Source organism: Astyanax mexicanus, chromosome 18 (assembly GCF_023375975.1).
Source record: "Astyanax mexicanus isolate ESR-SI-001 chromosome 18, AstMex3_surface, whole genome shotgun sequence".
Classification (NCBI taxonomy): Eukaryota; Metazoa; Chordata; class Actinopteri; order Characiformes; family Acestrorhamphidae; genus Astyanax; species Astyanax mexicanus.
Window position 1 is genome coordinate 5,615,330 of NC_064425.1, and position 18,419 is coordinate 5,633,748.

An 18,419-nucleotide genomic window follows, 5' to 3' on the forward strand; every position below is an offset into this window, starting at 1 on the left:
GTTTGTCTCTTTTTTCAAATGTATTAAGTCAATCAAAACATGTTTGATATGGTCCTTTTTTTTTGTTTTACTTCAGAACAGAGCTCTGCTAACACAGGCCATTTATTTGCTTTAGAATTCTATCTGAATACATATGTTTGTTGGTAAGGAAAAGTCTTTGGTGTGTATTTACCAGAGATGACATTGGAAATGCTTAATAAGTTGAGTGTTTGTTAGCAGTGTTAGCCTAGCATCTCCTGTTTTAAACTAAAGAAGCACTGCATTCAAGGTGAGTGATAAATCATGCTAATCTATTTTTTTTTTGACACACTATACTATTGGGAAAGTAAAGGTAGAAATAAAAATATGCCCTTTTAGGCTCTTTAATGTTATAGTTAATTGTAAGATTGACCATTAAGCTCTCTTTCTTTATCACTTTTTTGAGGGCCCTAAAGAAGGTAAAGGCCAGATTTTGCCATTTTTTATTTGATGCCGTTCATAAGTTGAGTTATTTAGGGTGACACTAGATATGTTGTTGCAGTTCTGTGCATGCAGTCACATTAAGAAAATACATGGTACACACAATTATGGTCATAATTGTAACTTAACAAACCTTAAGCCTGCTTTTTCTGAAATGGGCTTTTCTTTTTTTTCTTTTTTTATTTTATTAGATTTGTGTCACTTTAATGTTGTACAAATGTGGATAAATATTTAATACAAACGTCTAAGAGGGAAAAAAAAACATACGGCTGCACAATATATTGTTTTAGCATTAATATCGCAATGTACACATGCAATGTTTTGTGCAATGTCAAATTACAAATTAACTTTTTAGCTGCTCGATACAAAGGAAAATTAACATTGATCTCATTTTGCATGACAATATCTACCAGATTAACAATATCTACACATGATATCATTTTTAGTCCAATTATTATTACACAGATTACATTATTCTCATCGTGACATGTTGGATCATTAAAATCTAGAGGAATTTGGTAAAATGTATAACATATATAACAAAACAACAAAATACTGCAAGGTCCTAGTATTAGCTACACATTTGTTTAAATTACAGACACAGGTCACTTTTACAGTTCTGAATAAATGTGAATTGTCATCATAGCCAGATCTTGTCTAAGCAAAAACAAATGATTGATTATTGAGGCTTGTTATGTGAATGTAGCCTTAGTCTATAGGCTTTCATGAATCAGCCTATAGACTAAACCCATGCTCCTTTACTAACATTTTAATCCAAGACAAATCTCTCTCTATCCCTTCTTTCTCTTTTCTCAGGCAGTTGCTATGATGGCCAGCACCACTAGATGGTACATGTCTCTCATGTAGGAAGGAAACAAAAGAATATGGGTGTGACTGATCAGCCTTCAGTCCACTGTGGGGATATAAGCACAACTTGAACCACTGCAGAGTAATCAGAATAAAATTAGTATTGAGTATCAAAGTGTAGAGATTATATCCTGTACTGAACTATACTGAACACTGACAGACAGCATTCAGAGCAAAACATCTGCCATTCTCACTCATTTACTTACTTCCTCACTCATTCACTTTCTCACTTACTTATTCACTCCCTCACTCACTCACTTCCTCACTCACTTCTTCACCCACCCACTTCTTCACTCACTTACTCATATATTCACTTCTGCACTCACTTCCTCACTCATTCACTTTCTCACTACCTTCCTTACACCTTCCCTCACACACACCTGCACTCACTCCCTCGCTTCCTCACTGACACACTGACTTCCTCACACACTCATTCATTCGTGCAATTCCTCACTCACTTCCTCATTTTCTCACTCTCCTCCTCATATATATCCTCACTCACTTCTTCACACTTAATCCCTCAAACACTTTCTCAATCTCACCCCCAATTTACTCATTCCCTCACTTCTTAATATACTTCCTCACTTTTTCCTCACTTCCACACTTCACTCACAATTGACCATGCTCTCTCATCACTAAGTGTGTGGTATTGGTCAGCACAAATCATTTATTTAATAGTTTAATAAAGCACACAAATAAAACAATGATTTGGTAATCATCCAATGTTTGCAATTATCCTTTATTAAAGTATATTACAGGTTACCATCGTTGCATCTATTGGTCACCAGTTCCTCAAATGGCCTAAATATTTGGACAACTGTTCTTAGGACTTGGATATTGGTATTTTGGAAAATAGAGTATGTTTTAAATGTTATTTGTAGTACATACCATATCTGTATGAAATCCATGTTGTAAACATATGCAATATACAATGTCATGCTTTATTGATGAATACACTTTAATTATGTATTTTGAATTTCAAATCTGCTTCCTCTTTGCAATCTTAATTAAAATTCAGGAACTGAATACATCTGTTAATCTATTCATCTATCTGTCTGTCTGTATATATATCTTTATCTGTCTATCTAAATATCTGTATGTCTGTTTGTCAGTAGAGTACAGTAGTGAGGAGTGTGTGGACAGTCAGTTCAGTTAAAGGGTTAAACTCGGGGCGTTTCCTCCTCCTCCTCCTCCTCCTCTGCTGCAGGTGCTGCTGCTGCTTCCCTGCAGAGCTCCATCTGCCTAGTCCTCTGAGCCCCCCAGCACTGCACTGCGAGACCACCAGCCCAGCAGAGCTCACCACGCGTTCAGCTGCAGCTTTAACCCGAGGAGGACCAGGAGCTCATCAGTAGCAGCATCACCTCCTCTTCCGCAGCAGCAGCAGCATCAGTATCAGCAGCATCCGGAGGAACCCACCCAGTGATTCACTGTGACTGATTATCTCTCTCTTTATCTGTCTCTCTTTTTCTTCTTATCGTTCTCTCTCTCAGTGTCTCTCTACCCCCTGTCTTTCTCCCCATCTCTCCATCCATCTCTCTGCAGTCATGGCGTGGCCGTGCATCGCGCGCGCCTGCTGCATGAGCCGGCTGTGGAGCGAGCTGGACAAGGCGGACATCGCGGTGCCGCTGGTCTTCTCCTCCAGCTACTCGGAGGTGGCGGACGGGCAGCAGGCCGGCGGGGGTGCGGCGGAGGCTCGGCGGGACGGGGCGGCTCCGGGCGTCTCCTCCAGCGTCATGCACGAGGACTTCAGGGCCTGGAGGGTCCGGCCCGAGAAGAGCTGCAAGCCCAAGCACGAGTACAGACCCTCCGGAGCCCCCTTCACAGACCAGACCCAGTACCAGAAGGACTACAAGCCGTGGCCCATCCCCAGGAAAGGAGACCACCCCTGGATCCCCAAAGGAGCGAATCCCCCCGGCAAACGCGAGCCCGAGGAGCGCGAGACGGGCGTGGAGAAGTGCGAGATCGAGGAGAGGGTGCAGGAGAAGGAGAGCAAGGAGCGGAGGAAGAAGAGCAGGAAGGAGAAGGAGCCCGCGAGCCTGGAGGAGAAGAGTGTGAAGCAGCAGGTGAAGGAGGAGGTGGTGAAGAAGCAGCAGGTGAAGGAGGAGGTGGTGAAGAAGGAGGAGGAGGGCGAGGCTAAAGCCAGGTCTGCCGTAGATGCTCTGAACAGGCAGATTAAACAGGAAGTGACGTCTGGAAGCTCCTACAGGTAAAGACTCATTCCATCCAATCACTATTACTGTTCATTTTCCACTTCAATTAGGGGCCTATTGGTTCAGGTTCTAGTGCATGTTTTATTGTTGGACTAGAAGTAGAACCAAGTTCTGGTCCAGTATGTAGTCCTGAACCAGGCTCAGGCTCTTGTTTTCAGCACATCTGTTCTGGTTCTAAAGTCCTGGTCCAGGCTCTAGTCCAGGTTCTGGTACAGATTCTAGTTCTGGTTCTAGTTTAGGATGTAGTACTAATTCTAATCCTGGTCCAGGTTCTTGTCTTTGTCTTGGTTCTGGTTCTAATCCTGGTCATCTTGATCTACTGCCCTGCAGAATTTAGCTTCAGCACATCTGTATAGAATCTGCTGTTCAGATTCCACACGAACAAGGGACATGTTGTAAGACAAAAACTTGCTCTGCTTCTGGTTCTAGTCCTAATCTTGGTACAGATTCTAGTTCTGGTCCTTGTTTTAGTATTCATTGTCGTTTTAGTTCTAATCCTGGTTAGACTAGGACTAGAACCAGGACCAGGTTTTTATTTGTCTAAGATCTGGTTCAGATTCTACACTGACATATTGTTAGACATATTGCCTCATATTGTAAGACAGAAACTAGTCTTGCCTCTGGTTTTAGTCCTGGTCCAGGTTCTGGTTCTTGTTTTAGTATTGGTTGTAGTTCTAGTTCTAATCCTGCTCCAGGTTCTAGTCCTGGTGATGTGATCTATTGCTCTGCAGGATACAAGAAATCTGTAGGAACAGAAACTCGTATTGTATCCTATGACTTTTGCCATATCCAGTGGAAGCTAAAGAAGCTAACTTGACCTGCTGGATATGTTTGTGAGGCCAAACACTAGCGTTCTCTGTTTCATTACCACTCACTGCCTGCACTGTCCACTGTGGGTGATAATGCATTTTATGCCTATTCCCAGGACCTCACTGACTCTGTGGAGTGAGGAATGTTAAATACCTGCACAAACCTTCGGAAATGGGATGTCCCCTCCATCTGGTACCCACCATTAGCTGGATGCTGAGGAACATAGTGCACAGAGTTCACCAACTTTCTGCAGAGTCACTACATCACTACACACTTCCAAACTTCATGTAGCTTCAGAGTTCATCACTACACACCTCCAAACTTCATGTAGCTTCAGAGTTCATCACTACACACCTCCAAACTTCATGTAGCTTCAGAGTTCATCACTACACACCTCCAAACTTCATGTAGCTTCAGAGTTCATCATCACTACACACCTCCAAACTTCATGTAGCTTCAGAGTTCATCACTACACACCTCCAAACTTCATGTAGCTTCAGAGTTCATCACTACACACCTCCAAACTTCATGTAGCTTCAGAGTTCATCACTACACACCTCCAAACTTCATGTAGCTTCAGAGTTCATCACTACACACCTCCAAACTTCATGTAGCTTCAGAGTTCATCACTTCAGACCTCCAAACTTCATGTAGCTTCAGAGTTCATCACTACACACCTCCAAACTTCATGTAGCTTCAGAGTTCATCACTACACACCTCCAAACTTCATGCATTTACATATTTTGTCTCACATAGCAATCAGATTTAAGGTTGACTACATTGAAACATTTGTCTATTATTTATTTTACTTAAATCCTGGATATATGGAGATATTTAGAGTGCTTTATTAGTATCATGGCATTCTGAATCATTGATATCTGTTACAAATCTGATAAAATTCTTCATTTTTTTGCAGTTGTGTATTCTTAAAAATATTTTTTCATTTAGTGTTTTGTCATATGAAAATTGTGATATTACAGTATTTTAGTATTTTACAGTATATGGTCCACCCCTATTATTAGGATACAATCTAGATATAAGTCACATGAAGAGACCAGGTGCAAACGAGGTCAAATAAACCAAATAATAATCCCTTTCTGTACTACAGAACTGTTTTTTTTTTGTATTCAGGATGTTTTTTTGAGTTGTCATGGTGTTTCTTCACAAATAGAGCATCATTAGATCTTTTCATTTTGATCCAATGCTAAAAATTATACTAAGTGTTCATCTAGCATTTTGCTATATTATCCTTGTCACCACACACCAAACTTTCATCATCTAGCCCTAAGACCCTTTATAACACCATGATTTGCACAGAAATCTGATTATGTATTATGATGTCCAGTTAACATTAATATTACGATTTTAATAGCTAAACAATAACAATACACCTTGGACGTCTAATGGTTAATAGTGCAGCAAGGCCACACTGCATATTTACAGCCTCCTTCATTTCATTTTTAATGCTTTGTAACCATACAGGCTGTACAAGAATGAACATGGTCACTGAAACTGATTTACATGCTTTCTGTGACTTAGCTGGCTTTTTAGATCCAAGCAAAGGGGTAATCTCATTATTACTGCTCTTCCATTTCATTGATTCTCCTCCTTTCCTCTCAGCAGGGGTCATATTTCATTCACAGGCTGTCTGTGTTGTCTTTAGCATAGCGTATCTGTTACAGAGGCAAATGGGGTCGCCTATAAAGCCCATTTCAGTTTAGTCATCTTATAAGCTTCTTTAGATCTTGTTTTTGATGCATGCTCCTATAATAACTAGCATAAGATTATGATTCTGGATTAATATACTGAAATAATAAGATTTGATATGCTAAATCAGACACACTGCAGTAAAACTGCCCCTTTAAAAAGTGTGCAGTGGCTGACTTGACACAGTTTGACATTTTTGCACACTTGATTGCACTAAATCCAATTAAACAGTCCTAATTATGATCTTTTTGTAATGAATTAAACCTGGTCACGATTAAGATAAAACTAAAAAAGTGTCATACTGACCTCCCCTAAGTGCCATTATACTGTAACTAGAAACCCTCCTGATCTGCATTAATTTATCTCCAAGCATCTTTGCAGGCCTAATCTACTGAACTGATAACAGCTGTATCTCTGTAGCACATCTTTTGTCCGAAAATCTGATGAGTCATGCCTGGCTATGCTGCCCAATTCCTGCCCTGTTTTTTTATGAAGCTCTTGCTGCAGAAATGAGCAAGATGGCATTCTCATTATACACTGACAAGCTAAAAGTCATGGAACACAAATTATTTTCGTGTCCCAAGACTTTTTCCATGCCCAGTGCAAACTAACGAATGCTGCACTGACCTGTGGGATATGCATGTTGAGCCTCTTGGGATGAATATGGATGTTATTTCTGCTAGAATTGTACAAAAATACGTACAAATACTTTGTTACCTTACTTAAAGGAGAACTCTGGTGTAAAATGAACTTTTATTGTAGTAAAACATGATAAAAAAAGTACTTACTTTTGATAAATAGCACACCTCCGTTCTCCCACAGCTTTCGAGGATTCAGTCATTCAGCCAAATATGCTTTAGAATGGATGATATGTAAAATAAATAAACATGATCTCAATAATGTTTGATAATCGTGATGTGATATCTATTGTGTTTATTTGTATGTTTGTTCACATATATAACAGTGAACAGTATTTTAGCCAGTCATTCTTCAATAACTGTGACTCTGTACACACAGTGTGGACTAAAGTAGGTGAAGAAATAATTATATAATTCCCAAACTAATTATAATAAATGATTAATTCATATTTTGTTGTTATCATTATGTCAGTGGCATTTAATGGTCTTAAAATTCCAAAAATATTGTGTATCGCAGTAATTTCTGGGACAATATATCGCCAACAAAAAAAATCTTATTGTGACAGGCCTAACCAAAAGTCCATTTTACACCAGAGTTCTCCTTTAAGTATTTATCTATATCTTAAGTTATTTTTCGGACGACTTTTTACTTCTACTCCTCACGTTTTCACACAATTACCTGTACTGTCTACTCCTTAAATTAACAAAAACAGCTTCATTGCTCCTATTTTAGTTCAACTTGTTTTCATTTCGGGTTTTGCTTGGTCATCTTCAAAAAACTATCCAGATAAATCTCTCCATCCAGATAGAGTGAATCTGATTGTGATTGGATGTAGAGAAGTATAAACATATACCATTCCAACACCCAATTGGTTTATACTGTGATCCATCACACCTGCACTCGTCCCGCCCCCCACACACACACTCCAGTAAGAACATAGCAGACGTATGTAGCCAAGTATGAAGATGATCATTCTCACATGGTTTGTTTTCATGTGTTTTGGTAAGCATGATTTTTTTTATAGAAAGACAAAGGATATTGAATTTGAAGCACATTTTTAAAGTATGCACTCTCTGTGCATGCTCTGTGTACCATCAAGTTGGAGCCAAAAGGTGGAGATTTCTAATTGGATGTTGATGAATATGATACAATCACAATAGTTATTATTTTGGAAATCTTAAAAATAATCTGTGGTGTTAGATAAATAATACTAGAAACTGTCACATATTGCCCTGTTCCCTGTCATCTCCCTTCTGTGTGTGTGTAAATCTGTGTTTGTTAACCGTTTCCATCCGTGCATGTTCCATTCCTGCTTAACTGATCATTTGTAGCTCCGCCCCCTTGTTACATGACCTCGGGTGTTTCCGTTCCCCTTTGTAGGTTCTTGTACGTCCTTATGTCTGTTAGGTTGTTGGGTTTTTTTGTATTACATATTTCTATGCTTTGGTTTATTTCTGGTTCTTAGTTTGTTTTCTTGTTTATCTTTTTAATAAATACCTTTGCATCTGCTCTCTGTGTCCTTTCTTTGCTTCTGCACTTCCTGACAGGAACAACTGTGTAAAAATGATTTGTATTTAATATTTACACTCACAAAAGCATATTGGTATGTAATTGATGATGATAATGGTAAATGGTAAATTGTCAAATTATTTTTTGTTGCTTTTTTTTCAGGACGGAGTTCAAAGCATACTCCAATGTTAAGCCAGTAAAACCTATTAAAGCCAAATCCCAGTATAAACTGCTGGTAGAGGAGAAGGCCAGTCTGGAGACGAGCTACAGTGCCACCTTTAAGGGCGAACAGGTGAAGCCACAGCCCACAGACAATAAAGTAATGGAGCGGCGGAGGATACGCAGCCTTTACAGCGAGCCCAGCAGCAAAGAACCCATCAAGGTACAGACATGTTTCAGACACGGCCTACTGAATCTAATCAAATCATAATGAAGGTAATGTAGTATGACTGTGTGCAGGGTTTTATTCCTGGTTATTTACTCTCTGTTAGAAAAGGTAGGAAGACGCTTGGGATAGCATTGCTTCACCAGTTTGAGCCCCTACAGTAAAATCTAATGCAATTCGTTTTTGTGTCATTAAATGTTTGGTGTCTGGAGTTTGCTTCATTTGATTGGCACTGAGGCTACTAGGCTAATGTGGTTCACAGGCTAAAAAAGTTTCTTTTATGACAGTTAGTCTCATATATACTGCATGCATAATTCTTCACACTAACGTTATATACACACACATTTCTTACATTTTGGTTATATTTATTTTTAATGAACAGTCATTATCTTTATCTTCAGCAAACGTCATACACCAAGCTTCAGCAAACTTGCAATGATTTTACTGATATCCTAATTTTCTGAGATAGAATAAATAAACAACATACTGTAATAGCTAAAAACTACAAAAAATAAATTGTGGAGATTTTCTGAAATCAGAATTAGTGAAAATAGGCTCTATGCACACCAGTCTTTCTGGTATTTGTTAACTGGCAGATTAAATTCCTTAGTAATATAGCAATAGATAACACGAGGACCGAGTCAGGTAGCAGATAGCCTGAACCTAGTCCGGTAGCAGTTAGCCTGGACCGAGTCAGGTAGCAGTTAGCCTGGACAGAGTCAGGTAGCAGTTAGCCTGGACAGAGCCAGGTAGCAGATAGCCTGAACCTAGGTAGCAATTAGCCTGGACAAAGTCAGGTAGCAATTAGCCTGGACAGAGTCAGGTAGCAATTAGCCTGGACAGAGTCAGGTAGCAATTGGTCTGGACAGAGTCAGGTAGCAGTTAACCTGGACAGAGTCAGGTAGCAATTAGTCTGGACAGAGTCAGGTAGCAATTAGTCTGGAAAGAGTCAGGTAGCAATTAGCCTGGACAGAGTCAGGTAGCAATTAGTCTAGAAAGAGTCAGGTAGCAGTTAGCCTGGACCGAGTGAGGTAGCAGTTAGCCTGGACAGAGTCACGTAGCAGTTAGCCTGGGCCAAGTCAGGTAGCAATTAGCCTGGACAGAGTCAGGTAGCAATTGGTCTGGACAGAGTCAGGTAGCAATTAGTCTGGAAAGAGTCAGGTAGCAATTAACCTGGACAGAGTCAGGTAGCAATTAGTCTGGAAAGAGTCAGGTAGCAATTAGTCTGGACAGAGTCAGGTAGCAATTAGCCTGGACAGTCAGGTAGCAGTTAGCCTAGACGGAGTCAGGTAGTAATTAGTCTGGACAGAGTCAGGAAGTGCTTAATCTGTATCTAGTCAGTCAACTAAGTGCAACCAAATTTTTTTTTTTGTGTGTTGTTATTGGGTGGATGTTCAGTGTAAGTGTATGTTGTACTCACATTCGTTCCCAGAAAAAAGGGACAATCTAAAGAAATAATTGAAATCTCAATATTGTCCAGATGTTTATGTTAATGGTCCGTACATGTAAACTTTTGACCTTTAGGAACTTGTGTTAAAAATCTGAAGAATGTTGCAAATGTTTTATTTTTTATTTTTTTGCATTTCAGAGTTTTTTCTTTATCTCGTGGAACAACACCACCCTAACCACAGATTAATATAATTATCTTATACAGTGTTTCATAGTGGTATGTGAGGCATGCATGTGTCGAGATTCAGCCAGAGATTTGTGCACACATGTATGTATGTGTTTATGCAGTCCCTCTTCTCATCCTCATAGGACTGTTCAGACAGTGACAGCAGTTCTGTTCTAAGTCTACATTAGTCAGGTGTGTTTATTTTTACATCTCTTACGCAAAGCATGGAGGACCTGGAGCATCTCACCACAGCACACCATCACCGTGACTGAGATGATTAGACCACTCACCATGGGTCAAATTCAATCCCTCCGCAAACGAGCCAATGTGACCACCTAGAGTTCAGTGCTGTAACGGGAAAGTGACTTTATTAATGATTGTGGTATGATTCAGTGAATAGATGGACAGAGAGTGAATTATACAGGGACATTCAGGAAGGTTAGCTGGTTTACATTAAAACCATAGACAAAATGTGTGTACGATGTTGTATGGCATTTTATATTTTCAGTAGCATGAACTTTTTAGGATTGTGGGAAAAAAAAGCAAAATATTTACAGACACATCATTTTGTTACAAAGCTACAAATTAAGGCATTTATGTTGGTCTTTTTTCAGAGTGCCCTTTAGTGTCTGACCCTTGGTGCAAGTTCTTTAAATCAACCCAGCAGATAGCTAGCTATCTTACCAAGACAGATGATCAGTCATAACATTAAAAACACATTGCCTGGCCAAATAAAGAGTCACCAAAAAAAAGGTCACACACTCTAATATTTGGTTGGAACGCCTTTAACTCTGATTGCAGCACACATTCACTGTGGCATTGTTTCAATAAGCTTCTGCAATGTCACGAGATTTATTTAAATCCAGTGTTGCATTAATTTTTCACCAAGATGTTATAGCAGCATTGATGATGGTAGAGTCTGACCACTGCACAAAGCAGCTCTTCTCCATCCAGCACATCCCAAAGATTCTCAATGAGGTTGAGATCTGGACTCTGTGGTGAACTCTCTCTCAATCCATGTGTGAAAATGATGATCTCATGCTCCCTGAACCCTGAACTCTTTCACAATTCCAGCCCCATGAATCCTGATATTGTTATCTTGGAATATGGCCGTGTCATCAGGGAAGAAAAAATCCATTGATGGAATAACCTGGTCTATATTCAGTATATTCAGGTAGTCAGCTGACCTCATTCTTTCAGCACATACTGTTGCTGAACCTAAACCTGCAGACCAACTGTAGCATCAACCAACCCCACATAATGTACTTACTTACATCCAGATGGATAGTTTTTTTTTTTTGGCCAGGCAGTGTATTTTGAATGTCTCCTCAGGAACATCTCACAAGACCTGCATGCTTCCAACATATCAACACAAGAATTGACTGCTTACTTGCTACCCAACACTATAACACTGTTCCTATCTCTTGGAACATCATTGTCAGATGCCATAGTAACAAGATAATCAGTGTACAGTATCTTAATGTACAGCTTTACTTTATTTTAATGTTATGGCTGAATGATTTATTGTAAGTGTACGAGCTCCTGTTAAGATATAGCCAGTATAAATTTATCTTAAATAATATACAGGCAGCACTTTCCATCAACTTTACACATGTGATCTAAATTTCATGTCAACATTCATATTGAGCTGTTAACAAGACTAACCATGCAAGCAAAGGCTTGCAAAATTTATTCTCGCAGTAGATTCATGGAAAAATTAGCCGTAAAAATTAAGTGTTGACAGTAAACGTTGACAGAAATAAACATCAAATGTAAATGTACAAATGAAATATTCTTCTGTAGTTCAGCACTGGAAAGAAGCCATTAAGCTACATTATCATTGTTGCTTTGTGTATTGTATTGCTGTTAAAATCTTATCTGTGTCTTCACTTAGATAATTCACTCTCTGAATGAATTAATGAATGAATGGATGGATTGATTTATTGATGGTGGAAAGCAAAAAAGGAAGTGTATAGTCAGGTGGTTTCATTAGTATGCTAATAATATGTATTAATCAGTCTGAGTTTAGGACTAGCACTAGTGCGGGAGGATTGAATGCACACAGGGAGGTGCTGACAGTTTGTCTTCTTTCTGAATGCTCAACTTCTTCACTGTGAAGATGAGTCCCTAAACACCATTCATTTATCTGCACGTCACAAAGTGGCATTTTCATTAGAATAGAGCAGCGTTTTCTTAATCCCGCTGTTGGAGACCCACTGTCCACCACAGTTTCAACTGCTTTCTGCCTCAGCACACCTAGTAGAGTTCAGGATCAGGTGTGTTGAGACAGGTAATAGGACTGTGGGTATCCAGGAGCAGGATTAAGAAGCACTGATCTGAGGTAATGGGCCCTATTTTTTTCCCAGTCTGAACTGATGCAAATGGCTTACGCAAGATAGTTGGTCATTCAGGTTAATTTACAGACCATTAGTGATTTATATCTAGAGATAAGATGCTCTTTACTGTTTAAAACCTTGTAGAATATGAAGCAGATGGTCAATTCCAATCTACAGCTCTGGAAAGAAATAAGAAAGCACTTCTGTTTCTGAATCAGTTTCTCTGATTTTGCTATTTATAGGTTTATGTTTGAGTAAAATGAACATTGTTGTTTTATTCTATAAACTACAGACATTTCTCCCAAATTCCAATTAAAAATATTGTAATTTACAGCATTTATTTGCAGAAAATGAGAAAAAAAGATGCAGAGCTTTCAGACCTCAAATAATGAAGTAATAAAGTTCATATTCATAAAGATTTAGTTCAGTTTAGAGTTCAGAAATCAATATTTGGTGGAATAATCCTGCTTTTTTATCACAGTTTTCATGCATCTTGGCATATTCTCCTCCACCAGTCTTAATCACTGCTTTTGGATAACTTTACGCCACTCTTGGTGCAACAAGATTTGATGGCTTGTGATCATCCATCCTCCTCTTGATTATATTCCAGAGATTTTAAGTTTGGTAAAATCGAAGAAACTCATCATTTTTAAGTGGTCGCTTATTTTTTTTTTCCAGAGCTGTATTTAATTTTTTTCAGTAGTTTTTTTTATATTTATATCAGATTCATAAATATCCTTTAAATGCTAGATCCTCATTAGTGTGAAAAAGTTATAGTATTTTTTTTTTTTGTATACATTTGACATCACACAAAACCTTGTATTTCTAAAATGTCAATGTTTTTCTCTGATTACTCAGAATTTTTGTCTCACCAAGAATTGTAAGTGTAAGGAACAGCGACGTTAATCAGTCTCACTTAGATTTTTCTCCTGATTTTATTCATTTTTAACTCAGAATTAGCACGGTGACCAGTTCATTTATTTTGCTTCATGTTTCCAATTTTTTTTTGTGTCCAGATTTTTTTGTCTACATTTACGAAGAGATTTTAAGAACTCTTACTACAGAAAGTTTGCTTTGCTTTTTGCAGTGTAAAAAAGAAAAGACTTTTAACAGAAGTCAGTGTAAAAAAACGTTATTCCTTGTAATTTTGGAGCATTACCATTGCGCCATTTATCATGACATTTGTGTAAATCAATAGACAACTGCCAGATTCAACATGTTAAAAAGCAAGTTACACAAATGGAAATACAAAGTTTTTGGTGACATTTGTTTGGTGATGTTATATTATATAAGGCATATTCCACTGAGCCACATTTCTCTTGCGTTGAAAATGTCATTTGCATTTGTTGAAATAGGGCCCAAAAGCATCATACTGTAACACAGACTACTGCCAGCCATATCAGTACTAACAAAAGCACAGTAATGCTGACAATAATTCAGAATGGTGGAATTATTTTAATGTGAAATGTTTCTCACATTGATTTGCACTAGTGAGCCACTGGGTGTTTTGCTTTGTTGCCACATATATTCACCAATAACTGTGGTGAATTATTGATACATGCACAGGTTTGAGAGCGAGCTTTAAAACTTTTCAAATAGCTTGATGTGAAAAGTATAATCTCGTATGTACTACTATGTTTTATAAGTGTGTTATTTATGTACAAGTTCAAGTATAGACCTCTTGAGTCATGTAGTCATTTTGGCAGTCAGTATTATGCCCAAATAAGGAACTCTTGGTTTAAGCAATTTTTCCATTTGTGTATAAAGCCCTATCTGGACAGGATAAGTTTCTCAGGGGGTTCTGGGGTAATTTTATCTTTTATAGGGGGTCCTCTGTGATTTTATTCCTGTCCAGAACGAACGTGTATGTGTTTTTCTTAGACGTCCTCTGAGAAAATTATTCTTAAAAACGTTAAAAAGTTTTTTTTTTAAGATTTTTTTTTATTTGATGTCGCACAAAACCTCTCTCTAAAAATGTTAACGTTTTTTTTTTCTAATTACTCTAAATTTTTGGCTTAACAAGCATTGTTATTTGTTAAACTACTCCTCCCATTTTCAGCCTTTTTCAATGCCCCTTTAAGACTGGTTTAAGCATTCACTTTTAGCCATTTTAGCAACAATGTATTTAAAATATTTTGGTTACTATTGTTTTACTAATATTTTTTTATATTGCTAAATGGCATGTCATTTGTAAAAACCTTTAATGTCCCACAAATATCACTGGATGCTATGAATGAAGTAATTCATTTTTAAGTAATTATTAATTGTATACAGTTTTTTTAAATACATATTGTATGTAACTATTATTCAGTGCATATCAGTGCTATATAGTTTGCTTGTATTGTGTATATGTAGTAAGAATAAGTTCTTTTTTGTCACAGGGCATGGCATTTTATTTTTTCTAATAGTCTAAATTAGCTTGAACCCAGAGTTCCATATTTGGGCATGTTTAAACTGATGCACATTAGAGGTTAAATCAGAGTTTTTCTAAGACACTTTGCCTCTGATTCTTTTGAACATAACATCTGAATTTTTCTGACTGTAGGTGGAAAGGTCCAGCGCATCCCACTCAAGACCAAAAAAGACGACAAGCCATAGCAAAACAGCGAGTAAGGCTAAAGCAAAGCAAATCACTGCTACCCAACCTGCCAAGAAGAAGACCTCAGTGAGCAACCTGGAATTAAACCCAGAGGGAGGCGTCACCAAGAAGAGTAAAGAAATCATCAACAGACTGGCTGAGGGGAAGGATTAAGTGCACTTTGTGTGTGTGTGTGTGTGTGTGTGTGTGTGTGTGGATTTGGGGAGGGTGGCCGGGGGTGCAGGAGGGGGTGGGCTGTGCATTAGGGGATTATAGGGACTGACGATCACTCCTTCATAGTTCATCCCATTTATTAACGCTCAGTTTCTTCAGGCTGCGTCTGTTAGGTCACATTCACAAGGACAACTTTCACAAATATCTGTGTAGATACACTATATTGCCATCCATGGTATCCGCTCACCTGTATAGCTGTGTTTGATGATGTAAGTCTTGGATGGATTTGAGCTGCTCGGCCATGTAAACTATCTCCGTTCCATGATTCTCTCAATGCTCTACTGGTTTTGATCTAATCTGAAGCTACATGAAGTTTGAAGGTGTGTAGTGATGAACTCTGAAGCTACATGAAGTGTGGAGGTGTGTAGTGATGAACTCTGAAGCTACATGAAGTTTGGAGGTGTGTAGTGATGAACTCTGAAGCTACATGAAGTTTGAAGGTGTGTAGTGATGAACTAATCTGAAGCTACATGAAGTTTGAAGGTGTGTAGTGATGAACTCTGAAGCTACATGAAGTTTGGAGGTGTGTAGTGATTCTGTAGTGACTCTGCAGAAAGTTGGTGAACTCTGTGCACTATGCTCCTTAGCATCCGCTGACCCCGCTGAGTGGCTGTCGTTTCCAGTCTCTTCCACTGTGTTATAATATCACTGACAGTAGTAAATTTCACAACTGGAGTTTACTGAGCTCACTTATGTTTGTAGAAGCTATCTGCATGCCTAGCTGCTTGCTTTTATACACCTGTGACCATGGAAGTGATTGGAACACCTGAGTTCATTCATTTTTAATGGGTGAGCTGATACTTTTGGCTATATAGTGTATGTGAACTCCTGGTCATTGTTGTTGGTCTTCACAGAATGTAAATTGATTGACTTAACTGACTGAAGGCCTTTTCATTAAAAGTCCAATTCTGGAGAACTGTATCTGCAGAAACAGAGTGCGAGTTCACATACTGCCATTTGGGGTTGACTATGGCCATCAATACATTGCTTTTACTGAGGAGGTACATTTTTGAGAGCTTCCAGAATGTTCTTGTGAATGTGGCCTTTAAGGGAAAGAGTTTTTCAGAGTGTTTTGATGCGATATGGTTCGTCAGAAACCAAGGATCACAGTGTAATTTTTCTTTGTGTACTATTCAAAGCCACTAGTGACGTATCTAAAATAGGACTGCCAATTAGACCGTTAAGAGCCTGCAGCTCTTTTTTCCTTGCAGGTGCTTCTCAGTGGTCCTGAATCAATTCTCAATTCTCACCACCAATGAGAATTGTAAAGTTATGCTTGAAAGAGGCATGCGGTTCAGAGGTCAGTTCACAACTAAACAGATTACAGAAATACAGAGGAAAAAAAAAATTAGTAATGGAATCTGCCTTCTGAATTTCTCCACAGTATTTTAAACTTAGCAGCCAACTCTCAATCTGCTTGTAATTTTACAGTACCTATTTAATAAAAACAGCACTGTTCTGATAGTCACTGTGGTTGAGGAAAAGAGGACCCAGAACATTAACTTGGAGAGATTTAAGGATTTTGAGTTTTGGCTCTTTTGATTTGAGAAATTTGGCAAACTCTAATCTGAAAACCTTGAATGGATTTAAAGAAAACCAAACAAATTCTTACAACTAACGTAATAGTTCAGTATCTCAGACACAAAGCAGTAAAATGTTTAATGCAGTAACCTTCTATAAGAAAGCCCTTAACGAATGTAGATGATTCAAAATCCCTTTTCTCTGCAGTACATTACCTTATATACATTCAGAAAACTTTGAGGGCTTTTGAGACTCATACAGGACCCTTGAAGAATCTGCCTGTTATCTCTCTCTACTGCACTTAATAATTTCAGATCAGTATGAGGACCTCAAATTTTTAAATTTGAAAATAGACATAAAACTAGACCACCATAATGGAATGAAAAGTTTGGAGGACATGAACTGATTGATTTTATTCAGGAAAGTTCAGGAAAGTGCCAATTTTATGATTTGAATTCATCATATTTGCAGTTGCTGATTTACTTTAAATATTTAAATATTTTTAATTGCAGTTAGGATTTTCAAACGTTTTTTATCAAACTTGACAACTTTTAATTCAATGCTTGAATAGAAATAAGGAAATAGGTATGCAAAATCTAGCAGAAAATTGACAAAAATGCCTGCCTGTTATGAAACCAATCAGAGGTCTTGTTTGATTCACCACTTTAGTTCAATCAGAAGACTCTACAGGCAAATGTGCAAGAGAATTTGAACAAATTGATAGATACTAATCTATCCATCCATCCATCCATCCATCCCCATTGTCTTCTAACTTTTATCTTTTGAACCCTCACAGATCCTCCTACACATAAGAATTAAAGTCAGGGGCAGAGCCACTGGGCTAGATCAAACTGGTGGCAACAGGGAGAAAGAAGAAGAGAGAAGGTGAAAAGTCTGCATCTGAAAGCATAAAATATATAGCAAGAAAAGCAAAAAATATAGGCTTGCAAGTAGAGGTGAGTCAAGTCAAGTCAAGTGGTTTTATTGTCAATTGAATCATTGAGATAGAGTCTCCTGGGAGAACTTTTGTTGTCACTTTCATAACAGTTTTTACTGTGAGTGATTTCGCATCAAAACACACTGAATGACATTTATTGTGTCTTAACCATTTAATTCTGAGGAAATTTTGTTGCAGAAAAACCTGGATTTCCTCTTTAAGTTTTAGATGCAGACCCTAAGCCTGATTTTGTCACTTTCCTTTAAATGTTCCACCATTACTCACTCCATAATGACTCCACCCCCACCATGTATAAACCTATTTGCTTATGTCTTCACTTCCTTCTGTCTACACCAGCCTTCTCCACAGCCAAGGGCAAACACTTAACTTCATTGCATGTGGTTTTTGAGCCAGAAGTGCTCAGCCCTTTCAGAAATTACTTCTTACTAACCTTGGACTTTCTAATCACATGAAAAAAATCACATTTTTCCAAACATTTACTAGATATGCATCATATGGGCATAACTGTAATCAAATCACATCGAATATGTACATACCAATTACACATAGCTCACACACCAGAAGAATCAATGTTGATTATGCACATCTGGC

The 18,419-nt window shown here is 38.2% G+C and overlaps 1 protein-coding gene across 3 annotated transcripts; it reads left to right on the forward strand.

Annotated features, from left to right (window-relative positions):
* Nucleotides 1-45: 45 nt before the first annotated feature.
* map6b (microtubule-associated protein 6b) lies at nucleotides 46-15,326 on the forward strand. 3 transcript variants are annotated; one of them, XM_015608641.3, is made up of 4 exons: nucleotides 46-3,389; nucleotides 3,420-3,532; nucleotides 8,364-8,583; nucleotides 15,083-15,326. In XM_015608641.3, the coding sequence occupies exons 1-4, from the start codon at nucleotides 2,871-2,873 to the stop codon at nucleotides 15,287-15,289; spliced, it is 1,059 nt and encodes a 352-aa protein (XP_015464127.2). In that variant the 5' UTR covers nucleotides 46-2,870; the 3' UTR covers nucleotides 15,290-15,326. The 3 variants fall into 3 exon arrangements, with proteins under 3 accessions (XP_015464127.2, XP_015464128.2, XP_007260588.2); XM_015608642.3 differs by adding an exon at nucleotides 10,345-10,393 and having other exon boundaries at nucleotides 46-3,532; nucleotides 15,083-15,162; XM_007260526.4 differs by having other exon boundaries at nucleotides 46-3,532.
* Nucleotides 15,327-18,419: the final 3,093 nt, after the last annotated feature.